Source organism: Myxocyprinus asiaticus, chromosome 33, assembly GCF_019703515.2.
Source record: "Myxocyprinus asiaticus isolate MX2 ecotype Aquarium Trade chromosome 33, UBuf_Myxa_2, whole genome shotgun sequence".
Taxonomy (NCBI): Eukaryota; Metazoa; Chordata; class Actinopteri; order Cypriniformes; family Catostomidae; genus Myxocyprinus; species Myxocyprinus asiaticus.
This window is the reverse complement of record NC_059376.1, coordinates 21,844,195-21,871,174: the sequence shown is the minus strand read 5'-3', so window position 1 is coordinate 21,871,174 and position 26,980 is coordinate 21,844,195. Positions and strand designations below refer to the sequence as shown.

At 37.5% G+C, this 26,980-nt stretch overlaps 1 protein-coding gene across 6 annotated transcripts in view; it reads left to right on the top strand.

Annotated features, from left to right (window-relative positions):
* The window catches only part of LOC127424330 (cytospin-A-like), a 47,876-nt gene continuing 20,896 nt past the window's right edge, over window positions 1–26,980 (top strand). For 4 of the 6 annotated variants that reach the window (XM_051669408.1, XM_051669406.1, XM_051669407.1 and 1 more), the window contains exons 1-6: window positions 1–179; window positions 22,001–22,166; window positions 22,285–22,438; window positions 23,096–23,427; window positions 24,760–26,058; window positions 26,470–26,677. In XM_051669408.1, the coding sequence (XP_051525368.1) occupies window positions 22,038–22,166; window positions 22,285–22,438; window positions 23,096–23,427; window positions 24,760–26,058; window positions 26,470–26,677 (2,122 nt within the window). In that variant the 5' untranslated portion in view covers window positions 1–179; window positions 22,001–22,037. Of the gene's footprint in view, window positions 180–18,236; window positions 19,240–22,000; window positions 22,167–22,284; window positions 22,439–23,095; window positions 23,428–24,172; window positions 24,351–24,759; window positions 26,059–26,469; window positions 26,678–26,980 lie in introns of those variants that run through there. The other 2 variants (XM_051669405.1, XM_051669409.1) reach the window with 2 other exon arrangements.

Genomic DNA, 26,980 nt, shown 5'->3' with positions numbered 1-26,980 from the left:
GTCGCGCTGTGTTTGTAGTGGCCAATCATCCGTGTAGCATGAGACGGCCATCTGCCCCTTAGAAACGATGCCACATACGCCTGAATTCCGGAATACCCGCTGTTATCGACCCTTGAACACTACTAAAAAGACCATCTGTCCTGACAGACGCTTATACAGACCCAAAGGAGGGAGCCGAGGTAATTAATAAGACGTTTATTATATCTCGCATCCATCCTGTTAGCATTAGCGGTTAGCCTGTAAACTTACACCCATGCTGTGACAAAGACTGGACAACAATGCTGAAAGTGCATGCCACGAACAGAAGAAGTGTAAATTTATCTTGTGTTTGGCTAGATAGTAAGCTGTTCAAACGACTGAGAGAGACCTGTCACATTTGCAAGTGTAGAGGTGTGCTAGCTAAGAAACAAAACTAGTCTGTCAACCCCTGCTGGATCATGTCAGTGAAATTGTTGTTAATCAATATATTATATCTATTAGAATGATCTGAGAAATACATTACTGTTGGCAGTTTTCTATCAGTTTTCAGTCTGAATTAAGACAGCTATAAAGTACTCATTCAATGTGCCTGATAAACATACACGGACTGTGTTTCAGAACCTAGTGAGCTGTCACTAGCTACATAGACAGCACTTGTTGGGCTTCACAGGGGCCCTCGAACGTTCAAAACGTGTTTACTGTATGATGCCCAAAAACGCTGCCTACATAGGCAACTATGTCCTTGCACACTGCTAAGTTAACGGGAGCTTAAATTATTAACAATTCTTGGGTGGCTTTTTATTTTTGCTGCAGTGTGTTGCAAATGATAAAGGGCCGTTCAAAACGTCCTTTGATGCTTTTCAATGGTTTTCTTATGTAAATACGCTTGACAGGCTTTTCCGTTGCGTCTGGTCTCGCTCTTTTTTAAACGTCTCACGCAGTGTTTTTAGACACTGGTGTGTGGTTAAACCCCTTACTTATTTACTTTCTAAAAGGTAAACAGAATAAATGCTCATAACTTTGGAAAAAGTTTGGTTAATTGCATGAATTCATTTTATAGAAAACATATATATATATATATATATATATATATATATATATATATATATATATATATATAACATTTTATTTATTTATTTATTTATATATATATTTTTTTGCACATTTTAGAATAATATTAAAGTCATCACAACTATGGAAAAACATCAATGGAACTATAGGAATTATGTTGTGACTAAACAAAATCCAAAATAAATCAAAACTGTGTTATAGTTTAGCATCTTCAAAGTAGTCACCCTTTGCCTAGAATTTGCAGACATGTACTCTTGCACTGATTCTTGAGATAAGGGACAAAATATGTCTTACATATAAAAGTCATCTTTATTTGAAAAATCAAGAAATAAAAAAAAAGGAAAAAAAAGGAAAAGTTAAATCTTAAGGAAATGTGTATACTCGGGGCATTTATTGCTTATATTTTAAAATAATTTCATTAGACATTTTTAAAATGCATGCTCTATACTTGGAAGCACAAGTAACTTAACCTGTCCTCAGCAAGAGGTCACAATGTTAAACTGCTAAACAAAGCGTTTAAAAATGCAACAAATTCATAAATATAAATATAAATTGAAAGGTAAGGATCTGTAAGATATCAAACAATACATTAAGAAAACTTTAAATGATATTTTCCATAAAAAACTGCCTATCAAAGTTGTGTCCTCACTTTGCGTCAACTCAGTCAGATTTTTTTTTAAAATCCTGAATAAATCAGAAAATGTCCTGATCAGCTTTAACTCCGAGTACCCCTTTCCCACTTCCTGCTCATGGCGGATGCAACAGTAGGACACGTGATCTGGTATTACATAAATTACATAAATTACTGTTCATTAAAGAGTCAAATGATCCATTGGTGATGGAGTGGGACTAAAAATCAGCCCAGCAGAGGGCAATGGTGACACCAGAATAGAAATATTAATAATTCTGCCCAGCTGAAAAATACAGAATTATGTTAGATACATATGCAGTAAGTTTTAAAATAGTATTGTCACTGATTACGTTTATAAACTATTCTTTTAAAAAATATGTGTACGCTTATCAGTAAAATAATTTTCGCCATAGTATAGATTTACTAGTGAAATCATACATTACACTTGGCATTATCATCAGGACTATCAAATATCAGGAACCTTAGCATTATTATACATTATTTTCAGGATTATATACATTTTAATATAGTTCAAACATCAAAAAAAGCAGTAAAGTTTCACTCTTGCGCTGAAAAGTCTCATCCTTGTGCTCACTGTATTACATGTGCTTACATGATGAGGAGAAACCATCTAAAATACTTTAAAAAGCAGCACACCCTGACATCTGAGACATCAGTGTGACATCTATGAAAGCTGCATAATTGATTACATTGAAACTGAAAGCACGGTATGATGTTGCACAGTTTAATCAAAATGATGCCACTCCATGTCTCCATTGCAATCGGTTTGATTGACGCGGATGCATGCATGTGTTTAACGGAAACTCGCTTGTGGTAAAGACAAACAGTTTTGTGAAATATGTGGAAATACGTGCCTAATTTTGAATTCATAGCATGTGTACATTATAAAACATAGAAAATAGCAGTAAAATATAAGTTATGCGCTGGAGAGAAACAACTCTTAAGTGCATCAAACAGCGCAATCACTCTGTCAACGCACCTAAAGCAGCAAACGCTCCACGTTAAACTGTATTATTATTATTATGAACTACTAAGAAGTGTTTATAAAGTGTTCTCGTGCGCTGGACAACTTGGGTCGTGTTTTCTTCTGCTTTAACTTGTCTCCATTGTTTTTCAAATGAGTTATCATGCAATCACTGACGTAGCTTCTCCGTGCTTACTAATCGATAATGAAATTCGTCGTCGATGATTTCCATTATCGATAATTATCAGTTTTATTGATTAGATGTTGCAGCCCAAATTCTAACATTCTCTAGACATCCAATGATGATGATCTAACACACCTATGATGCGAAAGATCGTGGGCATTTTCAAGTAATATTGTAGTCGAGTACTCTAATCCACAGAAAACGAGTACCCGATTACTCGTAAATTAAATTGCATATTAAAAAAACACATATGACACGTACGTGAATCTTATATTTTGAATTATTCACAAACATTACCAAGAACGGTTTCAAAATAAGATAACTTCAACAAACTATGCTTTTCTTTTGGGGAAAAAAAATAAATAAATGAACAAAATGCATTAATTAAAATGGAGAACAAAAAATATTTTAAAATAATACTAAAAAACATTTGCACACCCTGATCTTACAAAGAAACCAATACTGATGACATGAGGGTAATGCACATACCTAAAACAACCTGGTCTCATAGTGAAAACGGGACTCTATATACATTTTTGCAAAACTTGTTATACGTGTCTCCAGGTACAATTCCCTGCAAGTTTCCAGGAGAAATAAACACTAGAGACGCTACAACGATTGAGCGTTGTATTCACTTTCGCTCAGATCATGACTTTAATGGCTGATTATGACTTTATAAATACTTATTTTTCTCTCTGTTACTCAGACCCTGATATTTTATGATATCCACACACTTTTTCACAAATACATCTTTTGAAAAACAATACATTTTAACGCTTGTATTACAGACTCACCTACATATATATTCACTTATTCCAACACAGACAGCTTGCGCGGTAGCTCACCTGATAGGGCATTGGACTTGGAGTTGGAGTACCGTGGTTCAAGTCCAGCCATGAACTCGAGCTAACATGTGACATTACAGAGTCATTGAAGCAGCACGAAATGAGGAGGTTCATTTGGCTTCTGCATTTTAAACACTAATGGTTAGGTTTAGGCATTGACAAGGTAAGGATGTCATTTTTAACTTCTCATATATATTTTAAAACACTATCGGTTAAGTTTAGGCATTAGTTTGGTAAGGATGTCTTTTAAACATCTCATTTATATTTTAAAACACTAATGGTTAGGTTCAGGCAAAAGTTTTAGTTTAGGGAGGTAAGTTTTAAATTTTTTTTAAAAAAAATCTAAAATTCACCTTAAAACCGCATCTGAACACAACACTATTTACTTGCTTTTGGTGCACCCAGCTGGACAATTCACTGGAAACCTGCAGCCAAACGTGATATACAGTATGTACATTTTGAATTGCAAAAATGTTGTCAAATTTCAAGAGACCAGGCTGGGTTAAAAATAACTTTTAAAAACACGTCTCGAGACACCTGCATTCTGTTATATGAGCTGCTTCTAGTTTTTTACACAGGAATGCGTTCAACCTGAACGAAATCTTAGTTGCAAAGAAATTGACAAACAGATCAACCATTTCTATTATTGCTGGTTTAAATTGATGTAGCTTGAGTTTTCCCTGACAAACAAGACCAGGGAAAAACAGGAGCTTGTGGATGTGTTGAGGTATTAAAACATTCATCCAGCACAGAGCTCCTTTCAGTCCAAGCAATGTGCGGACAGACATTTTCTTTACTCTTTCCCAATTTCCACTTACGGAAAATTGTCTTTTTCTGAAGCTATATATCATAACTGCAGTGTTCTGTCCAGGGAATGACACTTATACAACTAGAATTACAGCCTGTTTGGACTGCTTTCATTCAGGTTTCAACAGGACAGTAATCCCAAGTGAAAAAGCTAGAGTTGTTGGAGGCCATCCTCTTCAGATCTAATAAACCACCAAAAAGCCCTCCAAACAAAACACATTCCTAGAGCTGACACAGTGGGAGGGTTTCTGTTGCACTGTGTGTACGTGGGTTTGCATATAGAAAAACTGAAGCCCCACTGACATGTTTCAAAATGTGTTTGGGGAAAAAGAAACCATGCCATTTCTTCTATCAGCACAGCACTTGTTGATTGTCCAAAGATATATCCAGCACCTTTACAAATATCTTTATGTTGCAGAAAAAGCAGAATGAACGAAGTGAACGTTTTTGATGATTTGTGGAAAGATGTGTTGTGATTGCAAGGAGGACGCTAAGACAAAGCTAAACTAGCCTAATTTTATTGAGTTTGGAGATTGGCAACAGATGTTGTTTTGATGGCGCAAGATGCTGTTTTGAAGTGTTTGAAGGTTTTATGAGTTTGAGTTGCATTTCAGATAAAATATGAAGTGCAATACAAAGTAATTTCAGGAGCTGCGTTGTATCACTGTGATTGCTCTGCATTTTGGGGGCCACTGTAGAATGACATGGGTTACTCAACATGCTTAGGACAGGCTGGTGATGCCCCTTTTAAAATGTTAAAAGTGGTTGTGCTGGGTTCTGCTCTAAGGTAGACTTACTGACACACAGAAAAAATATTGTTTATTATTTCAAATTTTCACCAAAGTAAGCAGCACTACAAAGCACCTCTCACTATCCACAAGGCTACTCAAACACAAACGGCCGACCGCACTGGGCAGAACTCCAAGACCCCCATCACGCTCTGATGAAGAGGACTGAACAAATACTTCAGTCCCAGTGCTCCAGTCACTAACTCCACTGAGACACACATTACCAAAAAGAAGGAACAAAAATCCAAAAAAAGATAGACACAGGAGTCAATTCTCAGCGCAATGAGAACTTTTATTGTTTTTGTTTTTTTAGCTTTGTTACTGAAAAGCTGAAAGAATTAGTATTATGAGCAGATGATTTTTGTTGCCTCTATTCTTAAAGGAATAGTGTCCCAGAAACTAAAATTCTGTCATTATTTTATTCATCCTCTTGTAGTTCCTTCCAAACTTGGATACTGTGTCCGTGGAACACAAAATGAGAATTTTGAAGAATCTTCACACTGCTGTTATCACACAGCTACAGTATTATCCATACAATGACACAGTTAGTGACCATGTCTCTCAACCTCCAAAAAGCACTCTAAAAGCATAAAGGTAGTCCATACAACCCTTCTGTGTATATTGGTGAAAGAATTGCAGTTGGCTAGTATTTTTTTTTATTTTATATATATATATATATATATGACATGTAACTAAAAACTGAAAAAGATATTAAGCAAAATGTACCTTTCTGTATTACTCTTTCAGCCATTCAGTTATGGCTTTACACAATATAGGCTGTATACAGTATAGTATGTTATATATATATAGTCTTTTTTTGATCATTTAATCATTTTAATCACATTTTCTTGGTGCATTACAACTAGGAATGTACATTTTCAAACATTTTCACAATCGATTGTCGTGGAAATTAACAATCAATTAATCGATTAATCATTAACGTCAAAACGCAGTTGGAGGACTCCGAATAATATGTGCATGTAGCCTAATGTTTAAATATAATTTAAATTAATACACTTAAGAAATGCAAGTGTTAGCATTTTCCTCTTAAAATATTCTTAGTTCAGTGTTTTTAGTACATTTCAGCCCTGTAAAAAAACAGAGGTGGGTGTGTCTACTGCATTTACACACTGCTGTCATATGTAACTGACCTATTAAAAAATGTATACTGTGCTGATCAATTATGCAGGAAATATTCAACATGATCATATACTGTATCCGTTATTATTAGAAGAAATTTATTGGAATATCTAGCTAAATACAAAAAAACTGATAACATTAACAAACTTGTAACCATATATTACACTCTTGAATTAAAAATATAGACAATCCCTTAACATTATTTTATTTGTCCCTTCAGAATAGATGTTCCAAAACGCGGGGCTCGACACAATTTCCCGCACTCGCTCTGCTCAAATCATTAAAAAATAAAAAATACACGTACTTGGTTAACCTTTCAAATGATCCTAAGCAAAAGAAAACACGCTCGTTTCTTTCTCTTGTACATGAGTAAATAAACACTCAACCTCATAAAATGCTTGAGAAAAACATGTTCAGTCAATTGCAATAATCTGAAGTTGTGAAGGGCGTCATTTTCTGAGTGTCCTCTTGACCAACATCAGAGTGCAGATTTACGGGCTTTTTACTAACATTTCAATTCACACAGTATAATTATTACCAGGGGTTATTGTTACAGAGTGTTTTATAGTAGGTAAAAAAAAAAAGGGTGATTTTTACCGATGTGGGAATACTCCGTAAAACTCTTTTCATTACTGACTTGACCGATTTGCACCGGATCAAAATTACTGAGAAGCTCTGGTAATTATTATATTTCCCCATGTCCCCATAAAAAACTGATTCTGTCTAAATAGGGCTTTAGGCTATGTTTAGTACAAATTTGTAAATGGTTAACAATTACTGTTAATAATAACTTGTTTAGAAGATACATATTTGAGTTCATCAAAACTTAAGGTTGTGGCTCCTGGGATATTTCTGACCTTTGGACTTATTTTTTTATTTGAAATTAAGTCATTAATTTTTTTTTTCTTCTGTGATGCGGACAAAACAAGACATGCAGCGTGCGAGCGCCCTCTAGTGGCGGATGACTGTATAGCCTAGACAGCCTTATCAACATCTGCTGGCATGATTACTAAAAGCATTTGTTCTGAAATTAATTAATCAATGATCAATAAGCTTAATCGATCAAATTGATTAATGCATTATCGATTAACCATTAACATCCCTATTTACAACTCAATCACTGGCAAGTGAAATCTGTATATTTATAAGCCAGTGGCTAGACAGACATATTTAGTCAACTAACACGAAATTTGGTCACATATGCAAGTGATTTACCTGCATTGTAGAGGGTCGTGTCATATTACTTGTGTGCTACTGTATATCCACGAATTCTGAAGCAATACAATAGCTTTGTGTGATGAACAGACTGTAATAGAAGTCATTATTCACTGGTAATCTTCTCTCGTGCTGTAACTCTTAAATCAAATGGGACGCCTTTGGGGCAGGTTGGCCATCAATTATAAGTCATATGGAGTACTTTTATGGTATTTTATGGTGTTTTTGTTCTTTTCAGACCATAACAGACTTAGTCACTATGTATGTCATCAAAAAACCTATGTGAAAATTATTTTGTGTTCAATGGAATAACATACAAGTTTGGAAGGAAAGATCCAAAGCTGTATGCTGCTTAACTTACGCAAGGTCTGTAGGTTAAAACCCCACTTTTCATAGCACTACACCACAGAGTTGTTTCAGCTTAAGCTTATGTCACATGTGTCTTTTTAATAGGTAGGGTCCACAGTCTTATGATGACCTCACTGTAGTTATAAATCATGTGTAAATGTTGCACATGCAGTGCACTCATAATGTGACCTCATCCTATACAATCCTGACAGCAAAGGATGTTATGGTCAGGGGGAAAGAAAGCATAGAAAAAACCCCCCAAAAAAACAGATGAGCTTCCCAAACTCTAGCCTCACATATGCTTTCTTTTATTCTGCTCAGATCCTGAACCTTTCCTTGCTATGTAATAGATGTGTTTTTTTATCAGTATGTGATACACTGCAGGGGAGTGTGTGAGAGCAAAAGAGAGTTAAACTGTGCATCTGTTTTTCTGTACGTTTGTAAACGTTTCTCCCGTGACACATATTTGCGGGCTTGCTGGGTTGTGTCTTATTACTGAGTCTCAATCAGCACCTTTTAAAGCTCACTCTATAGCACTGGTCAGGCTGAGGTCAACTCCAGGAGCTTACTGTACTTCCTTAATGACACACGTTTGCCCTAAGTTTTCTGCTTAACCTTTACATTTAAAGGGCTATTTCACCCAAAAATGAAAATATTGTCATCACTTATTCACCCTCATATTGTTCTAAACTCGCATGGCTTTCTTTCCTCCATGGAACACAATGAATTACTTCAGAAATACTTGAAAAATATATTGCATATGTACATGTAGGTAATTTATAATTAATTTAATAAATGCAATAAAAATATATATTTATAAATTAATTGTTGCCTGTTTTTAGATTTTTTGCCTGTGTCCCATCAGGAACCCAACATTCACAAACTTGCGTTAGGGGTGGAAGTTTTTAAGTAAGCTAATTTGGTCTGAGAAAATAAAATGTAACCAAGTGCTACAATGTTGTTAATAATAATATTAACAAAAATAATATCTGTATATGTTAAATAGCCTTGATGTTAAATAATATGTTATATATGATACAATAATTATTTTATAGAACATTAACCACTTAAGTGTATTAATCATATCTCTGACTAATGTTTGTTGTGAAATGTTAATTTTTGCATTGTTTTATTCAATTGGCATGGAGGAGTTTTTTTTTATAGCTCCTCATTCAAAATCTGGAAAAATGCTGTCATCTCCTCCTCTGTGTCGGTGCATTAGTTTTGTAGGCTATGTTAAATTAATAGCCAAAATATTTGGAAATATATGAATGAGAAAACAAGTTTTACATTATGCAATGTAGAGATCATGCAATTTTGTAATTATTAATATAATTCAATGAACTGTTTATATTAAAGTATTTGACATAAAAGGATGACAGAGTCATTTTATAAGGTTAGAAAAAAACTGCCCTTGTAAAGGTAAAAATGCCCCTTAAAATCAATTCCAGGGGGCAAATATTGCTCCTTAATAGAAAAGTTGATTTCTGACCCTGGTTCCATCTGAACTATACAGGAATTGTGAAAAGTTGCCCTGGTCTGTAATAATGGACCTCTGAGTAGTCATTATTGTTTATTCAGATGGTGTGATTGCAGCTGTGTACTTTAATGGGACATGAACAGAAGTTAAAGAGGCATTGATGGTAGAGGTGATGATAATAATGATGAAGGGGGAGGAGGCCGTGTGAATTTGAGACGAGCAGGGGCGATTTGATGGGGTGAAAAAAGGTTTGCAGTGACGTTGTTTGTAGACCAAGGGTGCATTCCATTCAGAAGTGATCATCCCTATTCCTTATTCTCTTCAAAGTCTTTGGGGGACTGAAAGTTGCGGTGCTCAAAAATAATGGTCACTCTAAACTAACATAAGTCACTGTTATTAGAAATTCTGTTTGGAATGACACTGCATCATTATGCCCTTTGGAACACATTGCTGGTCTCTGGGAGAAATTAGTAAATGGCTGTGAGGGAGACCTAATTCAAGATCAGTGTTTGTCTTTGAATATGGGAAATTACTGTATATATATATATATATATATATATATATATATATACACACACACACACACACACACACACAGTACTGTGCAAAAGTTTTAGGCACTTGTGAAAAATATTGCATAGTGAGGATATCTTCAAAAATAATGCCATAAATAGTTTTCATTTATCAGTTAACATCATACAAAGTCCAGTAAACATAAAAAAGCTAAATCAATATTTGGTGTGACCACCTTTGCCTTCAAAACAGCACCAATTCTCCTAGGTACACCTGGACTCAATTTTTCTTGGTTGTTGGCAGATAGGATGTTCCAAGCTTCTTGGAGAATTTGCCACAGTTCTTCTATCTATTTCGGCTGTCTCAATTGCTTGTGTCTCTTCTTGTAATCCCAGACTGACCCGATGCTTAGTGGGGGGCTCTGTGGGGACCATGCCATCTGTTGTAGGGATCCCTGTTCCTCTATTCTATTCTATTTGCAAAAGAAATGTTTGGGAGTCTAAAATATATATTTCCTATTGAGACTAAAGCTGAAAATATAAATAACCATCTTAAGACAAATGTTTTTGTCAAGCATCTTATGTGCCTAAGACTTTTGCACAGTACTGTGTGTGTATATATATATATATAATACACACACACACAGTTGAAGTCAGAAGTTTACATACACTATAGCTTTATTTTAAGGCCTACCTTCAACTCAAACTCAGTGCCTCTTTGCTTGACATCATGGGAAAATCAAAAGAAATCAGCCAAGATCTCAGAAAACAATTGTGGACCTCCACAAGTCTGGTTCATCCTTGGGAGCAACTTCCAAATGCCTGAAGGTACCACATTCATCTGTACAAACAATAGTATGCAAGTATAAACACCATGGGACCACACAGCCATCATACCGCTCAGGAAGGAGATGCATTCTGTCTCCTAGAGTTGAACATATTTTGGTGTGAAAAGTGCAAATCAATCCCAGAACAACAGCAAAGGACCTTGTGAAGATGCTGGAGGAACCAGGTAGACAAGTATCTATATCCACAGTAAAATGAGTCCTATATCGACATAACCTGAAAGGCTGCTCAGTAAGGAAGAAGCCACTGCTCCAAAACCATCATAAAAAAGCCAGACTACAGTTTGCAAGTGCACATGGGGACAAAGATCTTACTTTTTCGAGAAATGTCCTCTGGTCTAATGAAACAAAAATGGAACTGTTTAGCCATAATGACCACTGTTATATTTGGAGTAAAAAGGGTGAGGCTTGCAAGCCGAAGAGCACCATCCCAGCCGTGAAGCATGGGGGTGGCAGCATCATGTAGGGGTGCTTTTATTCAGGAGGGACTGGTGCACTTCACAAAATAGATGGAATCATGAGGAAGGAAGATTATGTGGATATATTGAAGCAACATCTTAGCTCAGTCACAAATGGGTCTTCCAAATGGACAATGACCCCAATCATACCTCCAAATTTGTGGCAAAATGGCTTAAGGACAAAAAAGTTAGGTATTGGAGTGACTATCACAAAACCCTGACCGTAATCCGATAAAAAATTTGTGGGCAGAACTGAAAAAGCGTTTGCGAGCAAGGACGCCTACAAACCTGACTCAGTTATACCAGTTCTGTCTGGAGGAACGGGCCAAAATTCCAGCAACATATTGTGAGAAGCTTGTGGAAGGCTACCCAAAACATTCTGACCCAAGTTAAACAATTTAAAGGCAATGCTATCAAATACTAACAAAGTGTATGTAAACTTCTGACCCACTGGGAATGTGATGAAAGAAATAAAATCTGAAATAAATAATTCTCTTTACTATTATTGTGACATTTCACATTCTTAAAATAAAGTAGTGATCCTAACTGACCAAAGACAGGGAATGTTTTCTACAATTAAATGTCAGGAATTGTGTGTTTAAATGTATTTTGCTAAGGTGTATGTAAACTTCTGACTTCAACTGTATATATACAGTGTGTGTGTATATATATATATACACAGTTGTGCTCAAAAGTTTGCATACCCTGGCAGAAATTGTGAAATTTTGGCATTGATTTTGAAAATATGACTGATCATGCAAAAGTCTTAAGTCTTTTACTTAAGAATAGTGATCATATGAAGCCATTTATTATCACATAGTTATTTGGCTCATTTTTAAATCATAATGGTAACAGAAATCACCCAAATGGCCCTGATCAAAAGTTTACATACCCTTGAATGTTTGGCCTTGTTACAGACACACAAGGTGACACACACAGGTTTAAATGGCAATTAAAGTTTAATTTCCCACACCTGTGGCTTTTTAAATTGCAATTAGTGTCTGTGTATGAATAGTCAATGAGTTTGTTAGCTCTCACGTGGATGCACTGAGCAGGCTAGATACTGAGCCATGGGGAGCAGAAAAGAACTGTCAAAAGACCTGTGTAACAAGGTAATGGAACTTTATAAAGATGGAAAAGGATATAAAAAGATATCCAAAGCCTTGAAAATGCCAGTCAGTACTGTTCAGTCTCTTATTAAGAAGTGGAAATTCGGGGATCTCTTGATACCAAGCCACGGTCAGGTAGACCAAGAAAGATTTCAGCCACAACTGCCAGAAGAATTGTTCGGGATACAAAGAAAAACCCACAGATAACCTCAGGAGAAATACAGGCTGCTCTGGAAAAAGACGGTGCGGTTGTTTCAAGGAGCACAATACGACGATACTTGAACAAAAATGAGCTGCATGTTCGAGTTGCCAGAAAGAAGCCATTACTGCGCCAGTGCCACAAAAAACAACACCTTGACATGCCTCACAGCTTCTGGCACACTGTAATTTGGAGTGACGAGACCAAAATAGAGCTTTATGGTCACAACCATAAGCGCTATGTTTGGAGAGGGGTCAACAAGGCCTATAGTGAAAAGAATACCATCCCCACTGTGAAGCATGGTGGTGGCTCACTGATGTTTTGGGGGTGTGTGAGCTCTAAAGGCATGGGGAATCTTGTGAAAATTGATGGCAAGATGAATGCAGCATGTTATCAGAAAATACTGGCAGACAATTTGCATTCTTCTACAAGAAAGCTGCGCATGGGACGCTCTTGGACTTTCCAGCACGACAATGACCCTAAGCACAAGGCCAAGTTGACCCTCCAGTGGTTACAGCAGAAAAAGGTGAAGGTTCTGGAGTGGCCATCACAGTCTCCTGACCTTAAAATCATCAAGCCACTCTGTGGAGATCTCAAACGTGTGGTTCATGCAAGACGACCAAAGACTTTGCATGACTTCGAGGCATTTTGCTAAGATGAATGGGCAGCTATACCACCTGCAAGAATTTGGGGCCTCATAGACAACTATTACAAAAGACTGCATTGATGCTAAAGGGGGCAATATACAGTATTAAGAACTAAGGGTATGCAGACTTTTGAACAGGGGTCATTTCATTTTTTTCTTTGTTGCCATGTTTTGTTTTATGATTGTGCCATTGTGTTATAACCTACAGTTGAATATGAATCCCATAAGAAATAAAAGAAATGTGTTTTGCCTGCTCACTCAAGTTTTCTTTAAAAATGGTACATATATTACCAGTTCTCCAAGAGTATGCAAACTTTTGAGCACAACTGTATATATATATATATATATATATATATATATATATATATATATATATATGTATATCGCTCGTTTATAGAGATGTGGTACAACATCGGTATGTATATAAATCCTTCATCTGGTGAATATACAAGCTTTAAAAATACTTAAAGGTGCTGTAAGTGATTCTTTTTCATGGAAAAGTATGCCAAAAATTTTCTTACTCCCTTAAAGATATTAATGAAATAAGTGGCCTGAAATATCTTTCCGGTCTGTGTGACAGCTGTAGACTTTGTAAACAGCAAACAAAAATGTGTCCGCGGACATTGACGCTTTTCATCTGTCAATCATTTTTCTCGTTCTCTTAGTGTTTTCTTTGAAGCGGATAATTGAGGCTATGATTAATAATGTTTGTCAGTTGAGGGCACTATAGTGCCACTGTTGAATTTGACAGCCACAGGAACAAACAATGCTGCTCTTTTGCTTGGTTTTGGTCTCAAAATTATCTTTGGAGGGCGGGGTTTTGGAATGAGGGTGCGTGGCTAATTCAACGGCTCAGTCACATGAAAACTTCAGAACGCTAAAATCACTTACAGCACCTTTAAATATAGATCACTGTAACGGAGCCAAGACCCTGTCTTGAAACTTTATCCTAATAATAAACTTTTGTAGCCTTTTTGTCTGTGCCCATCATAGCAAGGAAAGACTAAGAAATGTTTCTTAGACATTTTATAAATAAACCTTTTTTTTTTAAATATCAGCCGATTAATCGGTTATCAGACTTTTTCACCACCTAAGTTACCGGTAACGGCAAAATCCACTATCGGTCGACCGCTACTAAAAAGTAATAATAAATAAATGGAATAAATAAATAAACATTGAACTACTCATAATTCGGTTTTTAAATGTATAGTCTATTTACTAGATACATTATTTAAATAAGTGATTTATTTTGTGGGGTGGTTCACTTTCATTTCTAGAAGACTGAAACAATGACTCCCGAGACAGTTCTGTGGGAATGTGTACTGCGCAAACGCACTCTCACATACCCACCCCCTGCCTTGCAACAGCTGTAAGATATTAGGCCTTATTTTCTCTCGCATTGAGAGGAGAAATTGGCTCTCTGCCTTGCTATGATCAAAATAGAGAGGACAACGGGGAGCCATTAAATGAAAGATCTGGAAAGATCAGCATAGTCCAAAAACAAGTGCCGAGGAGAGTCTTATTGGGGTCAGAAAATCCATGCAGTCTTTCCAAAACACCTTGCCTTTTGCTGAGCAAAGAAACTACAGTCCAAGTTGCCAAGCAGATTTTGCTTTTTCAGTGGTCTCTTTCATAATGTCAAAGATTTTGGGTAATTTGCACCTGATTTGTCCAAATTATTGCTAATTTTTTGCCCTTTGTTTTGCTCTGACCCGTTTGAGCAGTTTATTTTTGGCATGGTTTGCTTTAAAGCTGAGGAATGGTGTAAAGAGACTGCATTAATGTTCTTCAGATGTTCTCTCCTTCCACAATATAATTTAAACAGCACTGTTTACATCTTCAGGCATTGGTATTGTGTAAAGCAAATGCAAAACCCAGGATAATAAGCATATTGTGTTTCTCTCTCATGATAGTTCCATTTCTGTGAAATGCATTATTCAGTTTAAGTTTGAGTTTTTCTATAAACATACTGTAAAAGTGTGAAAAGGAAAGGTGGGTTTTCCATTTGTGTAGATGGATAGCTCTTGTATTGTTATGGCGATCCTATCCTGAGCACATCCAGGATTTTGCTGCCTTTTAAGGCTCTATTTTGTGCAGCATATAGAGAGCAACTCCACAGCGGACAGACAGCAGTCTCTTCTGTTAACTCACGGTAAAGCCTCAAGCCCAGATGATGACAAGGCTAGATTATTAATGGCTTACTACACTAAGAGCACATGTGTGCAGGATCCTTGTCATTAGAGCCAATGAGGATTTCAACGGCAGTCAGCATCATATGTGGTTTGCCAGAAGGCTGTTTCTCATAAACTTGGGAAAGCTGTGCTATACAGCCTTTAACTCTGCAACACAAATGTTTTGTCTTAGTGATTTCTGCCCCGTGCTGGAAGTGAACAGGCATTGACTCTTGCTCTCTAGACCTGGGCCATGATTGAAACAGAAGTAATCGTTATCAAGCCAATAGTTGGCTATATTATTTTTATGTAACAATTGAAAAGGCATTCAAATATAAGCTGTAAAAGGGAAATATTGGTTTGGGATGCGCTTTCCCGTGTCATCATAGAGAAGGAACATACAGTAACTAAAAATGACAGCGAAGATTTCTTAGTTTGACATATTTTCTGTTCTATTACAATCATGTACTGAGATAAGTACAGCATTTGAATAAAGATTATCTGTAATGCGATGTGCACTTGACTTTGACTGATGTGAAATGGCTCTGTAAAATGGACAGCAGCTATAAGACAGGCACTGCTGGCCACATTCAGTAGTCGAACGGACCATTGGAGAGACATGTCTCATCAGAAACAGTATTGTACAACTGCAAACAGGTACAGCAATGCATATAAAATACGCATCAAATGTGCTGCCTGCTCCACTTCATCCCGACCCTCATCGCAATGAAACCCCCATTCTAGTCTAATAAAAACATTATGAAAAGTACATTTGCCGTTCAGCTGTTTTTTGAATATAAAATACCAGTCAAACATAAAATCTTAGTAGTCCGATGATATCAGACAATGCTGCACAAAGAATTGTAATAATTTTCGTTTTGTTTCCAGTACTAAATATTTAGCTTCTCAGTAAAAACACCCTTAAAACGATTTTGAGAAATTACTTGGGTTAGATTTATGTCTGCAAAGATAAAAACATTTTGCCAAGGGATATTCAAGATATATTCTTTGAAAACAAGTTCATATCTTAATAAATAATGTTTCGTCATGGTGCAGCATCTAACCTTTGGGCACGTGTGACATTTACAGTCTCATCTCTTATAATACAGTTTCTCGTACCGTTAAGCGCGGCAATCACATGTCTGGATGGTGAAATGCATATGGTAATTGCATGCAGATGAACAGGTGTTGTTCACTCCCTATATGGTTATTTTGGGGAGGAGACGGGATGGGGAATGAATCATGTGCATGTACGCACAATCTTCCGCTAGCTGGGATTTATTAAGGGAACTGTGTGCAGGCTCTGGCGTCTGAATTTTTTGGTGCATACACTAAATTTGACTTTTGTGCTTACGCACACTTTTAGGAAGAAATCTAAGCAGAGTTTTATATGTGAGGTCCCAGGGGTTTTCAAACATTTTGATTCCAATGACCCACAAAAATTATGATTCCTTTGTGAGGGGGGAAAAATAAATGGCAGTGATATATTTTCATAAAGACCCATTTCTGTGAGAGAAAAATAGTAAGTGTGGTATTGTTGAATAATTGGACAAAATTATTCAGCAACTATTATAAAGTGTGTGTTTTTGTGTATACCGTATCTCATACTAAATTGTTTAAAAATTCAAACAAAATCTAAAATAAAATAAATCTGAGTACGCACAAAATACAATTTTTAAATGATATGTTCTTTATTGAAGCAAAAAAGTTATGCAATACCAACTGGGCCTGTGTGAAAAAGTATTTGCTCTCTTAGTTACTAAATCCCCAAATCTATGAAAAACTGCATTCATAATGGGGTTCAGCTGGACTAGACACACCCAGGCCTGATTACTGCCAGCCCTGTTCAATCAAATCAACACCTAAATAGAACTTTTTCAGCAGCATGAAGTAGGGCTGGGCGATATGGACCAAAAATCATTGGTATTTTTAGGCTGAATGGTGATACACAATATATATCTCTGTATTTTCTACAGTAATCATGTTATTGTAGCAAGATCTACCATACACAATATATACATTTATCACAATACCAAAATTTCAGTAGTCTTTAGTGAAATGTGATGATTTTTATACCAGCTTCAATACCACAACAAATAATAGCCTAACACTAACTAATTTGTTCATTCTAAAATAATTAAGTTCTCAAGTTATTATTCAAGAGTAGTAACCACTCGGTAATAAAATAACAAAAGAAAAGCAATGAATAGAAAACAAAATACAAAACACTGTAGAAAAAAAAAATCCAAATTAAGAAAACTGTGCTTTTTAACAGCTTAAAAATAAATAAATAAATAAATAAATAAACAGTATCAAGTATTCAATTAAACATTCAGAATGAATAAGACATAAAACTACTACTGGTCTTCCCTGTATGAATAATACTTTAATACTTTTACTAAGAGTTAGACAAGTAAAGTTATCCAACCAAGAGCAGTGTGTGGTTTTGTCGTTTTCTTGTTATTGTTGTTTGATTAATATTAAGGATACACTAGACAGCGGCAGGTCTATTAGGTTACATTTAAATTTTCAAGTCGTACATTTCGATACAAATCAGTTTCCCCCCAATGTTTACGTTCACTTTAGACATAACTCTCTGTGTTTACATGAACACCTCACAGACGGGCATTTTGGTGGAATTTTGAAAAGAATTTGACCGTTAAGTGCGAGAGTTTTTGGAGCACACCTGCATGTGAAGTGTGCCGCACACACACAAGCCGCATGTCAGTCAAACAGCACGCAGCTATTTTGCTGCTCATCTGATCTTTTAAATCCAAACCATCTCCAAATAATTGAACCATTGTTTTTCTTTTTACTAACCAGGTCTTCTTCGGCAGTATGAACCGGCGCTGTGTCTCCCTCCATGTTGCAGGAGAACTTGTGAGCGAGTGGGGGCAGGGTTGCGTGGATAGTGTGAGAGAGGAGAGATGCAAACACGGCACGGCTTTATGGAAGAAACGGGTTATGTAATGCAATATCAAACTATATCGATATAAATGTTAATGTCTCATCCTATATCTCGTTTGAAAATATATCAATATACCTTAAAAAGTCGATATACCGCCCAGCCCAGCATGAAGTTGGCTAAAAGGTCTCACCCAGTAGCACACTATGCCAAGGTCGAAAGAAATTCCAGAAATGATGAGAAAAAGGTGATTGAAATACATCAGTCTGGGAAGGGTTACAAAGCGGCTCTGGGACTCCAAAGAACCACAGTGAGAGCTGTTATCTCAAAATGGAGAAAACTTGGCACAGTAGTGAACCTTCCCAGAAGTGGCCGACCTTCCAAAAACTCATCCAGGAATTTACAAAAAAGCCAAGGACAACATCCAAGAAACTGCAGGCCTCTCTCGCATCAATAAAGGTCACTGTTCATGACTCCACTACCAGAAATACACTGGTCAAAAATGGCATCCATGGAAGAGTGGAGAGGCGAAAACCACTGCTAACCCAGAAGAACATTAAGGCTTGTCTGAATTTTGCCAAAACACACCTTTATGATCCTCAAACCTTTTGGGAGAATGTTCTGTAGACTAATGAGTCGAAAGTGGAACTGTTTGAATGGGGTCCCGTTACATCTAGTGTAAATCAAACACAGAATTCCACAAAAAGAACATCATACCCACGGTCAAGCATGGTGGTTGTAGTGTGATGGTGTGGGGATGCTTTTCTGCTTCAGGGCCAGGGCGACTTGCAATAATTGAGGGAAACATGAATTCTGCTCTCTACCAGAAAATCCTAAAGGAGAACGTCCGGTCATCAGTCCGTGAGTTGAAGCTCAAGTGCAACTGGATTATGCAGTAAGACAATGATCCAAAGCATAGGAGTAAGTCCACCTCTGAATGGCTCAAAATAAACTAAATTAAAGTTTTGGAGTGGCCAAGTCAAAGTCCTGACTTGAACCCGATTGAGATGCTGTGGCAGGACCTTAAACGGGCAGTTCATGCTCGAAAACCCTCCAGTGTGGCTGAACTAAAGCAGTTCTGCAAAGAATAATAGGCCAAAATTCCACCACAGCGTTGTGAAAGACTGGAAGAGTTTGGTTGCAGTTGTTGCTGCTAAAGTGGCACAACCAGCAATTAAGTTTAAAGGGGCAGTTCGTTTTTCATATGGGTGATATACACTACCAGTCAAAAGTTTTGAAACATTTGACTGAAATGTTTCTCATGGTCTTAAAAATCTTTTGATCTGAAGGCGTATGCTTAAATGTTTGAAATTAGTTTTGTAGACAAAAATATAGTTGTGCCACCATATTAATTTATTTCATTACAAAACTAAAATTTAATTAAAAAAAAATAAAAAATAAAAAGTTTTTGAAATTGATGACTTGGACCAAATAATAAAGAAAAGCAGCCAATAATTGCCCAACATAGATGGGAACTCCTTCAAGAGTGTATCTGCAAGAATGTCAAGAGTACATGTCTGCAAATTCTAGGCAAAGGGTGACTACTTTGAAGATGCTAAAATATAACACAGTTTTTATTTATTTTGGATTTTGTTTAGTCACAACATAATTCCTATAGTTCCATTTATGTTATTCCATAGTTTTGATGACTTTAATATTGTATGTGAAAAAAAAATTATAATAAAGAATAAGTGTTTCAAAACTTTTGACCGGTAGTGTAGGTGTTGGATAACTTTTTGCTTCAATAAAAAATATATATTTGAAAACTGTATTTTGTTTACTCAGGTTGCCTTTGTTTTATGTTATATCTCGTTTGAAGATCTAAAACAATTTAGTATGAAAAATACACAAAAATAGAAGAAATCAGGAAGGGGGCTAATAATATTTCACATCACTGTATAATATTTATAAAATAAACAATTCAATTTAATATAAAATTTAAAAACAAATAATTAGTACTTGTACTTATGCTAAAAGAATTGAATAAAATAGTATCTTGAAAATATTTACTTTGTATTACGTTGACCACTTATCTTTTTTCTACCCACTATTAGAGTAATGTTACAGGTATAAACCAACCATTTCATTTCATTTCAAATCTTTTTATTGTCCTTAAAAAACAGAATGAAACAGTAATAATGTCAATTTTGGTAAATGTTAGCTGAAATTTTCCACAGACCCCTTAGCACCCCCTTGTGGCCCCCTGTTGAAAAGCCCTGCCAAGTTCTGCAACAATTAAGAAATGTGTCAAATTGTCAAACAAATAATTGTGATTATGATGATTAATTGTCTGTTTTAGGGCTTTCAAGGTTATGACAATAATTGACATACTTCTTAAGGCGTATGTTTGCTTTATACACCTTAAGATGTCATTTATTCATATTTAACTTGGAATCGTTTAATAAAATAGGGATGTATGATAATGATGTCCTTTTGAGGCTTTAAAAACATGAATGTCATGAAAAATAATATTTTAAATATCAAAATATGCGGATCACGGATGGCCTAAAGGGAGCAGCCGAAATAAGTTGTTGTATCAACTGTTTTATTGATAAACAGTATATATTTTTTTAAATGTACGTCATGTGTTGCAATTGTTAAGTAAAATTAATATTCAGTATACACACATCTGACATGATCTGATATTTTTAAGAGACTCACAGACTACAGGTGTCTTCTCTTCAATATAATTTCCTGTTTTATAATTCAATGGCTTCCTGCATGTTGGTTATACAACACAGACTTTTAAAGGAATAGTTCACCCAAAAATGAAAATTATCTCATTATCCACTTACCCTGATATCAATCGAGATGTGTTTGACTGTCTTTCTTCAGCAGAACACAAATTAAGATTTTTAGAAAAATGTTGACGCTCTGTAGGTCCTTATAATGTAAGTAAACGGGTGCCATCAGGCTGCTGGCTATTTGACGGTCCAAAAGGCATATTTAGGCAACATACAAGTAATCCACATGACTCCAGTCGGTCAATTAATGTCTTCTGAAGAAAATCGATAGTTTGTTGTAAACAAATCAATAATTAAAACGTTCTTAACTTTAAATCGTTGCTTCCAGCCAGCGCTGTATCGCTGTTTGAAATGAAGTAACTCTCGCGTGACATTTGTTTCTCTGTTGTATACAAAGCGTGCGCTTCCGACTTCAAGCATGAACGCGCCATAGTGCTTGCGTCACTGATGCGTCGACTGCTGGCAGGAAGTGATTTTTTTAATTTTTTTTTTAATTAATAAGGTTTTAGTTATCGCAACCTATCGATTTGCTTAAGAAGACATTAATTGATCGACTGGAGTCATGCTCAAGTCGTGCTTATGCTGCCTAAATATGCCTTTTGGACCATCAAATAGCCAGCGGCCTGATGGCACCCGTTTACTTACATTGTTGAAGCTCCTACAGAGCTTCAGCATTTTTCTAAAAATCTTAATTTGTGTTCTGCTGAAGAAAGACACATCTGGGATGGCATCAGGGTAAGTGAATAATGAGAACATTTTCATTTTTGGGTGAACTAGCCATTTAAGGAAATTGATTTGGAAGCAAAAATGCTTTACTGTCTTTTAATAATAGCTTTTTCTTTATGATCTCTGGATAATTACACCACCTTGACATCTTTACTTTATGAGCACCAGAAGTGACCAAAATAAACTGTAACTTGCTTTCTCTCTCTGCACAGACTGAGGGGTAGATGTATCACCAGGAGCGAGCGCAGTATGAAGAAAGCAGGCAGGCCAGTGGGGAATAAGGCAGCAAGTGGAGGAGGTAAAGGTGACACAGTGGCAGCCGGAAGCTCTGCTGGCAAAACCGCTGTTAAGAGCCCTACCACAGCTCCACTCTCCAAGGTAACATCTCTGCACTTTCTCTCAGATCACCAACTAATCTAACATCACATCACTGGTTAACATATTAATTGATCTGTAAATTTTTATTTTTTTTTATTATTTTTTTTATCTTTGACAGATCAAAAGCAATGATGATCTTCTAGCTGCTATGGCTGGTAGCAGTGCAGGGACAAACAGCAGTGTTGCCAAGGGCAAGAAGTCAACCTCTGCTTACTCAACATCCTCAACTACAAACACTAATAACACTGAGAACAAGACCAAGACCAGCTCAGGTACCAGCACTGGCCCAGATCTTGAACGTCCCCTCTTGTTTTTTCTTAATTGGCCATTAATTGGCCATTATTTTTTATTTCCATTATACACATAGATATTCATTCTTATATTGTATTTAAATGGTTTTCTCAGATTTATTTTAATTCACCTAACTAGCCAACTAGTTAGTTAGGCATTGCTTTATACAGTTATAGTTATTGGAGCCTTTTAAAAATATTACAACAATAATAGCAAATACCAATAGTTTTAAAAACAAAGCACTACCATAAGGACACATTTAGATGCTCTCGAGGATGACATTTAGCCTCCATGTCCCTGGAACGCCCACTTTTCATGATTCAGTCAGTTCACGATGGATATATTCAAGTACCACCCATTTTTTTCCATGTTTAATTAATTCAGGGTTTTTTTTTTTATCAGTTTTTCCTGTTTCACTCAGAAATGCATCACATTCGGAATTAAAAAGGTTTGCTAATGCTGTTTAAATTTCACTATAAGCATAGGTAAAGGGTTGGATCCTAATAAATGTTCAAGATTGACATAAATATACAAGTGCTCCTATATGTTAACTAGACATTTGGTTCTAAAATCTGAACAGTTTAAGTTTCAGCATTGTGAGATGTAGTTATGTTAAGTACTTTTGTCATCTTTACAAGGCCCATCTGGCAAACGAACATCATCCACGGCTGCCAAGGAGTCAAACTCATCACGAGAGCATTTAAGGAACTCCAGAAACTCAAGCAGTAAGAAGCAGTCATCGACTGGTGGTTCTGATAGAGCCCAGCCCAGGCATTCCCGTGGACAGGCTCAAGCATCAGACTCGGAGAGACGTATGAACAAATCAAAGTCTGAAGGACAGCTGAGTGATAAAGTGGTCCTGGAGGCCAAAGTGAAAGATCTGTTAGGTCTGGCCAAGAGCAAAGACGTGGAAATCCTGCAGCTACGTAGTGAGCTGAGGGACATGAGAGTTCAGCTGGGACTGCCTGAGGTTAGATTCACATCCTCTTTACAATATTGTATACATCAATACAGGGCTCTACAGTGCGACCAAATGTGACTGAAAATTACTGTGTGTTACTGTGAAAAAATATTTAGGCCCACCAGTGCGAGTGACCCAGTTGAAGTAGGGGTGCGAGAAAAAATCTTTTCTTAGATTAATCGATTCTGAGAATGCGGCAGCGCAGTGGCACTTATGCGCACACAAGAGACAGATGTTAGAAACACACGCATATCCTAAAGCCAAGCGCATCCTACAAAACTGATCGCAGGCTGGATGTATCAACCACACACCATTCGTCTCCTAATGAAACTATGATCCCGAAATTAATTCACAAACCCATGCACATGGCAACAGGAGAGTTGATTTCATGATGACATGTCTACAAAGAAATACGTTTGCCCATTATTGCACTAATTTGCACAACAAGAAAAAAAACCCACCTGAAAATAATGATGAGACAGCGGTTCGGGAGACGTGGGTGATGTTTTTATTTTCTAATTATTTTTGTTTGATGTTTCCCAGTGTCATTTACTTCTCTTGCACTCTTTCATTTGCTGTTGCACATTGCCAGTCTCTCGCTCGTCAGGAAGAGTGCGCATACCTGATGGCATTAGATAAATGTTAAGCAGGTGAGACTTCTACTCGCAGAGCAAACAGATGGAACAGCACATACAAGATGCTTGATAGATTTTTTAAATAATAATCCCGCTATTTGTGCTGCTTTATCACCTGTGGTGAGGAAAGGAGAATCTGATATCTGCACTCTCACAGAAGCAGATATGGTTTGATGAGGTGTGTTGCCTGTACAGCTGGAGCACTTACTGCCCCCTACTGCAGCAAGGTGGTACATCAAGCTTGAATTGATCTAATAACAGGCACATTTCTTACTACGAAATATACAGTATGTACAGGTCAGTGGCATGGCCATATTTATTATTTAATGAAGCAATTGGATTCGTAGGGCTTGCTGAATAAAACTTATCTGTAATTTTTAACAAATATGGCAAATCTTTGCTCAGCTATATAATCATATTGGGGAAATTAAATTAGCATGTAAATAGTGAGTAATAGGTATTTACATGGTGATACAAGCACCAGTAGTGGTGTTGGTGCATCTGTAATTAAATGTAACATGTTTCTGACAGACTGTACGTGACGTACAAAAATCACCACTTAGTGGCTTTATGAATCAATCATAACATAATGACAGATTGAAATGAAAGTATAGTCATGCTTAGTTGTGTAAAACTGACTATAAACTCCTTTAGTTTGTGAGTTGATGCAAAAAAATCCTCACCATTGACATTATGATACTCCTAGGAAGAAGAGGAAGAAGAGAGGCCACCAGAGCAGCAGGTTGCGGCAGTGATCTCCGCTGCAGATGTGGAGTCAACATTGCTTCTTCTACAGGAGCAGAACCAGGCCATCCGTGGCGAGCTCAACCTGCTTAAGAATGAAAACCGCATGCTGAAGGACCGTCTCAATGCCCTGGGCTTCTCCCTGGAACAGAGACTGGATGGGGCTGAGAAAACCTTCAGCTATCCCCCTATCAGTCCTGACCCTTCCTCCTCTGCGGGCATTGGAGGTCATGGAGACTGTGCCACTGTGGCCTCCTCTGTGGAGGGATCAGCACCAGGCTCCATGGAGGACCTCCTGACAGGCGGCCAGCGAAGTGGCTCAACAGATAACCTGGACAGCGAGTCCAGTGAGGTCTACCAGGCTGTCACCTCCAGTGATGATGCCTTGGATGCTCCCTCAGGCTGTGGTTCCTTGTCCTCCTCCGAGTCTGAAGGTGGAGCTCCGGCATGTCGCAGTTCTTCTCGTAAGGGAAGCAGTGGTAACACCAGTGAGGTCTCGGTAGCGTGCCTGACAGAGCGCATACACCAGATGGAGGAGAATCAACACAGCACAGCCGAGGAGCTCCAGGCCACTCTACAGGAACTGGCAGACCTGCAGCAGATATCGCAGGAGCTAAATGGTGAGAATGAACGGCTGGGAGAAGAGAAAGTACTGCTTATGGACTCTCTTTGCCAACAGAGTGACAAACTAGAGCACTGTGGCCGTCAGATCGAGTACTTCCGGTCACTTTTGGATGAGCACGACGTGGTGTATTCAGTGGATGAAGACATCAAGAGTGGCCGATACTTGGAGCTAGAGCAGCGTTACGTTGAGCTTGCGGAAAACGCTCGATTTGAGCGCGAGCAGCTCTTGGGTGTGCAGCAACATCTGAGCAATACTCTGAAGATGGCAGAGCAGGACAATGCTGAAGCTCAAAGTGTGATTGCAGCTCTAAAGGAACGCAACCATCACATGGAGCGGCTGTTAGAGGTGGAAAGGCAGGAGCGAGTCGGCATGGCCGCAGTGCTGGAGGAGTGTAAAGCTGCGGTGAGCAACGATCAGGCTGAGCTGAGCCGCTGTCGGGCCTTTCTGGAGCAGGAGAGGCAAAAGGTAGCAGAGCTCTACTCCATTCACAATGCTGGAGACAAGAGCGATATCCACCAGCTCCTAGAGGGGGTTAGGCTGGACAAGGAGGAAGCTGAGGCCAAGGCAGCCAAACTACAGGATGATCTGGGGCATGCTCGCACTGAGGTGGCATGTCTGCAAGACACCCTAAATAAGGTGAGCACAAGCACTGGTTCGTTTAAAGGTGAAACGTGTACATTTTTTTCATTGTTTTAATACATTCTACTGTCTCAGTTTAATATGCAGAGACAAGTACAAGTAAGCCATTTAAAGGTTGATTCCCCAAAAAAGTGTAAATATTTTGGCCCTGTGATGCTATCAAACATTGCTCTGTTTGTTTGAGAATCCCAGCCAGTCAACACACCAACACTGGCTCAATTAATTGCGCTAGTATGTGGCAGGCCTGCCTGTTTTCTGACTGATGGAAGATGAGAGGAGTGTATGGGGAAACCTTTCTAAAAACAGCTATTATTTTTTTAACTCCACTTGATGCCATAAGTGGCACAGAAATGACACACTTTACCTTTAAATGAAAAGCTTGGTCCTTCTCTCCTTCTGTTGGTGTAGCTGGATGCCGAGTACAGGGACTTCCAGAGTGAGGTTCAGAAGGAGTTAGCTGAGCAGAAGAGGGCTTTAGAGAAGCAGCGTGAGGACATGCAGGAGAAAGAGACTGAGATCGGAGACATGAAGGAGACCATCTTTGAGCTGGAGGACGAAGTAGAGCAACACAGAGCCGTCAAACTTCACGACAACCTCATCATCAGCGACCTAGAGAGTGAGTCAAAGAATTGAAAAAAAAATATAATGCCTTCCAGCTGAGACATATAATGCTGTAAGACCTGATACACTAGGGAAAATTTATCTCATACAGAACTATTCAACAAAGTCTCATGTAACCACTTTGTAGCTTATGGACCTCATCAACAGCAGCACCATCTTTAATTTTTTACTGGAATGACAACAAGGCTGTTAGAGATAGACTTAAGGTCTCTTCAATGGTTTGTACTCTTGTTTAAAGTGTTTTGGATTGTTCTACTGATGAAATATTTAAAAGAAATCTTTACAAAAAATGTTTGTA